Raw genomic sequence first — 9,001 nt, 5'->3', positions numbered from 1 at the left:
ATTTCTAAAACTGAATTCCTGTTATTTGGCTTTAGTGTTCCTTGTAGTAAAACAATGCTACACAGAATGAAGTTAGCCATTGGGCTCTACACCACAGCAATTTTAGTAGACATGGATACAATGTAAAGTATAAAAAACATCCACTTTGCAGGGATAAAGGATATTTCCAAGTCCTAAACACGTCCATGACAATTACTCATGTGCTCAAAAGCACACATTTGCAAACTGCGTAACAAGATTATTAATATGGCTTTTTCACTATATTTTCTGTAGATTCATTCAACATTGATTTATTGTGAAATAAAATTTTACAATTCTTTGTGAAACTAACTGTGAAAAATACCACATTCTTAACCAAGATACTTAGTGTACACTAATAGTGGGAAGACCAGAAGAAAACCTAGTTCTATCTCCTGAAAATTATCTGCCCTGACACACTGCATCAATTAATAGCTGGTTTTCAGTTGCTCACATTCCTAAAACCATAAAGTCAGTTTTGAAGTGGAATATCTAAAAGTGTAAAATAAACAGTTTCAGTGTCCAAGATGCAAAAAAATACTAAGACAATGAAGTTTGCAAGTAACTCCAGAAATAATAACAAATCGGGGGGGGGGAGGGGGGTGGAAAGCCTGGAAAGATATTTTCACATTCTTTAGAAGTACTGGATAGGTAAAGTGGTTCCATAAGTAAGAATTTAATCATCCTGATACAGATAAAAATCCTAAAATGGGATTTCATAAAACACCTGCAATAAACTGAACTAATAATACAAAAGATTTGTTTGAAAAAAATTAGTTTATTTGAAAAACACTTAACAACTATTATTAAGAAATTACTTTTCCCCTTTACATTAACCTATTTACATATGCTATATATATATATACACATATACAGAGTTATAATTTGAATTGTGCATTACTATAATGAATTCATAGAACTATGCATTGTACAACAACCTGGTATAAGGTTTTCCATTTCTTGTATAGAATACAGGGGTTTTTTGTCTGAAATTGTCTAAAGGTTAAGCATGTGTAAGACGCATTTTCTCAATGCATTGCTAGCAATTTCCTGTAGACACTGTTATTCACATTAGTAGAGCATGTAGCCCTTCTACTAGCGGTAGACACTGACTGGCCACTGCTGTTACTACTGTTAGGATCAAAAGTCTTTTTACAATTGAAGAGACTGAAAAGTTGTCTCTGATACTGAGAAGAAGCATAATAGTAAATAAAGGGGTCAATACAACAGCTAACACTGCTGATACAAACACAAAGTAGATAGGCAAAGTAGAGATACTCTAAGCTGTTGTCATAAGAAAAATGGATATAATGAATTAATAGGAGGACATTTGTTGGTCCAAAGCAAATAATAAAAACAGAAAAAACAGCCACACACAAAAGCAAGGCACGCGTCTTCTTATTTTGTTTTGCAACAATGGTAGAAGAACTAAGACATCGAATGATACACACGTAACAGACAGTAGAAATTATAAATGGCACTACAAAAAACACAGAGGAGAAGATGGAGAAAAAGTGGAGGTAATAGCCATGAAGTTCAGATTCTCTTAGCACATCGTGGCAAGTAGTTATATTTAACTTGGGTATTTCCATTGTTTGCTCCCTGATGAGAAAAGGTATAACCCCAGTTATTGCTACAAGCCATATGATGAAACAAACCAGCGAGGCACGTGTTAACGTACGCCACCCAAGAGACTGCATGGGATACACCACTGCTAAGAAGCGGTCGAAGCTTATGCTTGTCATAAGCATTACTGAACAGTACATGTTACAGTAGAAGGCAGCAGTGATGAAACGGCACATCTGAGGTCCAAAAACCCAGTCATTTCCAGAAAAGTGATAAGCAATCTTGAAAGGAAGGATGCTTACAAATAGGACATCTGCGAGGGCCAAATTCAGCATATATACTACAGCTGGCTTTTCAATTTTCATTTTTTTCAGAAACACAAGTATTGCTGTAATGTTCAGAGGGAGACTCAGCACAAGCACTACGGTGTAAACTGAAGGAACGAAACGTGTCAGCCACGGACTAGCAAGGTATCTTGCTGTTTGCACTGACACTGTTCGTTGCTCACGTAGGAATGACCCAGTCTGATTGGTGGCTCCTGATCCAACTTCCAAGTCATTTTCAGTATCACCTTCAATAGGTATAGGGTCATCCTGGTGACTTAGAAAAGAGAGTACAAAACTTCTGACCCGTGGTATGCTGCCATTATACGGGGAGGCTGAAAAATAAGAAAGTAGTAAGATTAATAAGCAAACATTTACATGCTATGAGGAAGTGAAAATATCTTTCAAAAAGAAAAGCTAAGATCATATTAGCAACACAAAATAATAAAGTTAATTCTTGATGCAAAGTGCAGACTGCCCACAGATTTTTAGGCCAGCCCTTTATATTTTAGCTCCAAGTTTGGATAAGATGTCCTCCTTTGCTTCCTATCTCTTAGCTTGCAAGCTTTTTATGGTAGGCACTCTATCATCTGTGCTTAAGGACCCAATCTCATCTATGTTCTCTTTAGGCTACTCAAAGACAAAAACAACAGTAAATTTGATACCCTTAAACTGTATTTGCCAGACCCTTCATACAGTTTGTAAGAAATGAGGAGCATGGGATAAATAATAGTATTCATACACAAAAATCCCATTGGAAGTACTCGTCACCAAAATAACAAAAAGTTACAAGTGCAATTAAAACATCAAATTACTGAAATATTTGTGTGCTGTGGAGACATTTTACTCAACCCAACAGTCCCATCAAGAGAGATGGTAGAATCACTGAATCACAGAATGTTAGTGATTGGAAGGGACCTCGAAAGATCATCTAGTCCAATCCCCCATGCCGGAGCAGGAACACCTAAATGAGATCACACAGGAAGGCTGTGTGCAGTTTTCAAGGCAGATGTGGATCAACCTTTTGCTTGTATCAGACAGGTAGCCACAGACTGCACAGAAACACTTCCCCAGTTCTACTTATCCTGCCCCACAGCAAGTCATCGAGGAGGGCATGTCCCCAGTGTGCCCCTGGGGCACTTCTGAAGCCTGCCACTAGTGTTCCCTCTACAGCAGGGTCTTCTGCAGCAAGGTTCAGCGGCTGTGACTGAGAAGTGTCAGGACAAGGTATCTCTGCTTTTTGAATGTAGCTGTGAGGAGTTAGGAATTTAGTGTTACGAAGTGTTGAATGTCTTGTATGGGTTTATTTATGTAAAAAAGAAAGCAAAACACCAGACAATCAGAAGAGCTACTTCTTCAGCCATTATTTCAGAAAAGCTGTTTGTAGGGAGCCTTATTTTGGAAAACTGTTTTCAGCTTAACCTAGTTAGGCATAGGATAATTCAAACATGCTATAGGCAGACAGAAGTGAGAGAGTTACTACTACTTAAGTAATCATCTACTTAGCTGTGCAACTGATCCATTGCTGAATCCTAGACAACAAAAATGCAAATGAAAGTGTGTTAGCTTAAATCGGTGAGCTGAAAGAACATAAGCGTGATTCACCTAAGATGCTACTCCTTAGAAGCAATTATTGGTTCTACAGTAACACAAACCATTTTTTATGCAGATGAGAACAAAAGCATCTGAAGGAGGCAGATGGCAAAGAGAGGAGTGGCTGCAGCTTTAAGCAGGCCTTTGTGCGCAGGCTGTGTGAGAAGGGCCCTGCCAGCCTGAATTTTGGAGAAATTCACACTTTAATGTCGGGGGACATGAGAGGAGAGGTAGGGAAATTTGGGGACTTTTAAAAGCTGCTGTGCTGTATGCATCGTGCTGTGTCACAGCAGCATTCTGGGGGCAGAGGGACGAAAAAGGTGAAGTGTTTGAAGTAATGGTTTTCATATGCAGGGACTACATTGCAACCTCTGAAGGCCAGAAAAAATATGCTGGATGAGAATTTCAGCCTGGGAGCTTGTTGCATAGACTGTAGTAGGAAAAATTTAGTACTTTTACTGAAACACAAATGCACAGAAGTATGTGAGATTCGGGGTTTGCACAGAAGGGCACTAAACCACTGTATACAAGGGTCTTTTCTGCTGCCTAAAAGAGAACAATAACAAAAGGCAAAACTATAGATCCTTAATCTTTAACCTTACTTTGAAAGTTTAGTCCAAGCAGTCAGATGGCTCAAGGAGTCAGCTCCCAGTTCAGCAGTTCAGGCATAACACAAGTTACACCGAACATCCCTAACTTCAGCCTGTGGCTGACATAAAATAGGTGATTTCCAGTTCTTAATGATCATTGCGATAGAAATCTGTCACAACTGATACCATTGGTATTCATCTCTTTTGGGAGGACTGTAATTATACTTGAGTGAAAAACCCCTAATTTCTCATGCCCAGAGGCTTGTCTTCATGATAGAGACATCAGTAACAGTGACAAAAAATCTTGAACAGTATCTCTGGTATCTCCAGTATGTACAAGTTTTACGAATTCAAGACTTTGAATGCTGTGAATATATATTTCTTCCACTGACATTTCTAAACCAGAAAACTTCTGAAACAGAAGAAAATCATGATCCTAGTTCCAGAAGGTCTATGGGTCCTTCTTGGTTTCTCCACAACTGAAGAACAGTGTGGAGAACCACATGAAGAGGTGACAAGGTTTCATGTGAGGAAGGAATGTTTTTGAGGAGCACAGATATAAATGGACTTTATGAGATGGGGGGTAAATCTCTCTGGAGTCAGGAATTATACTGCCAAGATGACCTCTGCATGACGTGGTAACTGAGGTGCTTCCAGCAAGCATCTCTCTCATCCCAGTATCCCTGAACTTTGAAGGTCTTCACCTGCGCTGCCTCACCTGAACTAGCAGTGCCTCATTTTTTGAGGACTAGCGAGCAAACCAGACAGAGTCACTGACCCTTAATGATTGAGGTTAAGTCACTTAATGTGGAAGCTCTTGGTGGTAACCTGACCTACTTCTCATCAGTGACTCTTAAGTTAGAACAGTATGAAAACATGCTAAAGGGAAAAAAAAATGATTATTGGGCCGGTTAGCTTTTATTGATTACTGACCTTTGTCTTAGCTATTGGTTATAGTTACTTGAACATAGCTAATAGTTTTTAATTATATCCTGAATTCTTCAAACTAACTTCTTTACAACTTTTGTAGATGAAAGGACTTATTTAGAGTCTGCATTACTCCATTATCAAACTTTTCTAAAAGTATAATCCTATTACAGTATTTCACAACAAACACATTTCATAAATAATGTTAGTTCAGTTAAAATTCCCAGGAATAGTACTTTAACTTGGTGAACTTGCATTCTTTATATAAGCCAAAACTTTCTAAGTTCAGAGTTGAACTCAACTCAACAGTTGATGCTGTTAACAACACCTCTGTGCTGTGTCCTGTGCTTAGTCCACATCCCTGCCTTGAACTCAGATGATAAGAGGTACTACTTGAAAAGCAGCTCTATGGAAAAATGCAATGAGACCTCAAACTTGCTATTTCTTTGTCACCTGATAATATAAAGAGCAGGAATTCAAACTTTCTTGATGAAATTCAATGTTAATTTAGTGACTGACAGCCACATATTAGTTCTTTTCCTTTGCAAAACTGCGTATATGTTTGTATGACACAGTGCCTGTGTATTATTAGAAAAAATAATACTGCACTTCATGCTTTCTGAAACAGAAAGAAAGACAGTTACTGCCCTGAGGTTCTGGATTCCTTTTGTATCAGTGTTTATTTGAAAAAGCTGGTGGGCAGACATTTATACACAGAACGGAAGAGGATGAAATTATGTCATATTATTTCAAAAGATCTTAATGAATGCTACAATAGAATCTGCCAGATGTTTCCTTCTACATATTTTAAAGCTGTAGGTATAATTTGTCTAAAACATATTTTACTACAGCTTAAGTATTTTTTAATAATACATATAATATGTTAGGAAAACAGAGGTAAGGATTGTATAATGGCCATAAGTGCTCAGACAGTCATCCTGTTTTTGCTAGGCTGTCATGTGATCCTTTTGGAAGAGGTCAGTTGGTGGATTACTATTTTTATGACTAATATTATTCGCATTGCTGATATGACAGAGTTAACAGTTGTATCAAAGTACTTGGAAAATATAAATAGGTAGGAAAGAACAGGACTAAGAACCTAAGAATAAAGAAAGAGTGAGATAAAACATTGATATTTCATCCTCGTGGTGTGCAGTCAGGATATGGAATAATATACATAGTCTTTTCTTTGCTTCTAATAAAGCCTTGGAAAGGCAAAAATTACGCAGAATCAGTACCATACTCAAATTACCTGAAGTTCTCTTTTACTGCCTGTGGTCTTTGCACTGATTCTCCAACAATGGCACACAGAAATGACATAGAAAGCTCAGTAAATTTCAGACTGATGTTAACAATCTATACTGTGCTGTTTTCCATCAACTACTACATATTGTTGGTCTCAAGATAAGCATATGCATATTCTGCTTACCCTGAAAGACACTGTTGGGTTTTTTTGGTTGGTTTGTTGGTTTTTTTACACAGAACTATTTTATAATTTCCATTTATGCCTACTTTCATATGCAAGGGGCTACTGAGAATACTGTTCTGTGAAAGAAGTTGAGAGAAAAAAGAAAAAAAAAATGGCTTCAACCAATACTAAAAAGCACTCTTGAGCTCCAGAAGAAAATTTAAAAAGTATTTCTGCAGACTGTAAGTCTGGACAGGATGCTACAAACTGGCAACGTTCATGTCCCAAAGGGTATATTTGTGAGGCAGAAAAGTAAAGAATAGGCTCCTACTCTCTATATGATGCTGGGCAACAATTAATACACACTTCTGGGCATTAGTGATGACAGCTGCACCCATACCACTGGCTTGTAACAAAAAGTTAGTTTATCTTATCTCCCCTATGTATAATCTGCAGGGATAAGCATCTAGAATCTAAATTAGTGTCCCATAAATTAGCTACTCACAGGCAGAATGTGAAGAGCATGTCAGACGTTTATAAACAAAGTAAGACACAATCTTGTAGGACAGATGCCAATTACTTGCTTTTGTAAAAATAAACACCATATTGTCTTTAAAAAAATATTCTTTATCCCACATCTCTGTTGATAGAGAACTCGTTACTGTATTACACGAGTGATGTAGTAACAATTTGAACACATTCCTGACGTATTGTTTTCTTGCAACCAGATGTCTACTCCTTTTTGCTTTCCTTTCTCAGTCTTTTTCACAACAGGTGCTGGCTTCAAGCAATGATAACACCTTTCGATCCTGCTCTCAGTGTCCCAATGCAGGCAAGTCCGTGAGGTTCAGACCTCAGCAACACCTGGTCAGCTAATCTGCAAGCCCCTAGCACCAACCCACTGCCAAGCTATTGCCTTTTCACCTGCCTGCAGGACCAGCACAGTTTGGTACCGTGGTAACTGTAGACATTGAAGGACCAAGGGAAAAACAAGGGAGAAGTTGCAGGTGCAAGGGCAGAGCAGACCTGGGGATACAGCAGTGCATGGGCCATGGGAATTAACTGGTGAAAACAAGGAAGGTTATCTGGGACAGTGGGGAAATTATGTTATTACAGGGTGAGTGAGCACAAGGAGAGGAGAAGACGTGTTCAGATGGCCAGGCTTTATTAGTTCTAATGCGCATGAAGTATTTGTCTTTTCCTAGTGATGTAATACAGTAACTATTTTAATCACTATTTCCTAAGGAAGCAACAAATAAATAGTGTAATTCACAGAGCACTTTAATGAAGACTATAATTGCAAAAGCCAGGAAAACAAGTTTGAATGTTTCCATAAACTAGAAGAATAGCACCCAACAGTACAATCTTTTTTCTAGCATTAACATGCATAGTTTGTCTTTTACAGCCCCCCTCCCCGCCTTTTTATAATAATATTTTCCTTAGACTTCCAATACAAACATGATTGTGATCTCTTCATCCCCACTTGTCTTTTTGCCAAGAAGTTGTTCAGCCAAAATTACTTGCTCTCTCTGGTACTTCCCTCCCAGCATAATTACAAACTCTAGCTCTGTCCCCTTTCAGCCTTCATTTTAGTAGTCGCAAGTATGCCGCGTTCTGAAATTCCCCCTTAGCTGTTCCTCTAGTCAGCCCTTCTCTCTACAGAGAGCTTGAAGTGAGTCTTCCCAGCAGGCATCTCATGGGGCTAAGTTATTTGTACAGCAGCACTATGATCACTATGTGATTGAAAGAAATGTTAAACCAGGTTTTACACAAAAAACCTCATTGCTGATCACTAAATGCATTATCTTGCCCTTTGTACTGCTGTGCCGCTATCAGAAACTGGGAAGTTACATGTATGTATGTCTTCTCTCACCTTCCTTGCCTCAGCATTTGCATGTCAGACCAGCTCTGAGTTCAATGGATCAGTGCTCTCACCAGCTACAGCACCAAAGTTGCTATTAGTGCTATTTCTGGTTGAATAACCATGAAGGTCATCTACTTGGGGTGGATATTCTGAACGACTTTGTGTTGGCACATCTGCCAAACCTTGAACTACCTACAAACTCAGCTGGCACTCTGAATGTTGTTAATGAAAGGCAATGCCAGATTTTTAAGGACGTCTCCCAGCACGTCTCACTACCCTGGTCACTTCTTTCCATCATAACTCACTACTGCGCGGCTGCCTCCTTAGCCATGGGACAACCGTAAGCCATTCTTCACCATCAATAACCTTACCTGTGGCACTGCATCTTTCTCAGATCTATATATTTCAGATCTATGACGTTTCCTTTATTAAAAAAAAAAAATTCTCAAAAAAGTATCCGTCAGACATTGCTTTACCCAGACTAACTTTAATGTTTTCGCTTGTTCCCTTGCCGCTGCTATTGAGAACAAGCCAAGAGCAGCGTGTCACAACGCCAAAGAAAACTCGATCCTCAGCTCCAATTAAGACTTCAAAGCGGGAGACCCTTGACCTGCTACGTGCCCCAGGATGCTGCTGTGCGCTAACGCCTACTCTGGCTATCGTCCTGGGCACCGGCCCCGGCCCCGCCGCCCGCAGCTCCCCGGATTCCCGG

General features: G+C 39.1%; 1 protein-coding gene across 1 annotated transcript; it reads right to left on the bottom strand.

The window, feature by feature from the left end:
• Positions 1-1,046: 1,046 nt before the first annotated feature.
• Positions 1,047-2,242, bottom strand: F2R (coagulation factor II thrombin receptor; the record flags this gene model as incomplete). The annotated part of the gene is made up of 1 exon (XM_010162395.1): positions 1,047-2,242. A coding segment is annotated over one exon (1,196 nt), but the record flags the coding sequence as incomplete, so codon positions are not given.
• Positions 2,243-9,001: the final 6,759 nt, after the last annotated feature.

This window comes from Antrostomus carolinensis, unplaced genomic scaffold (assembly GCF_000700745.2).
Source record: "Antrostomus carolinensis isolate BGI_N321 unplaced genomic scaffold, ASM70074v2 scaffold37952, whole genome shotgun sequence".
Lineage (NCBI taxonomy): Eukaryota > Metazoa > Chordata > Aves > Caprimulgiformes > Caprimulgidae > Antrostomus > Antrostomus carolinensis.
This window is presented reverse-complemented; position numbering and strand designations above follow the sequence as displayed.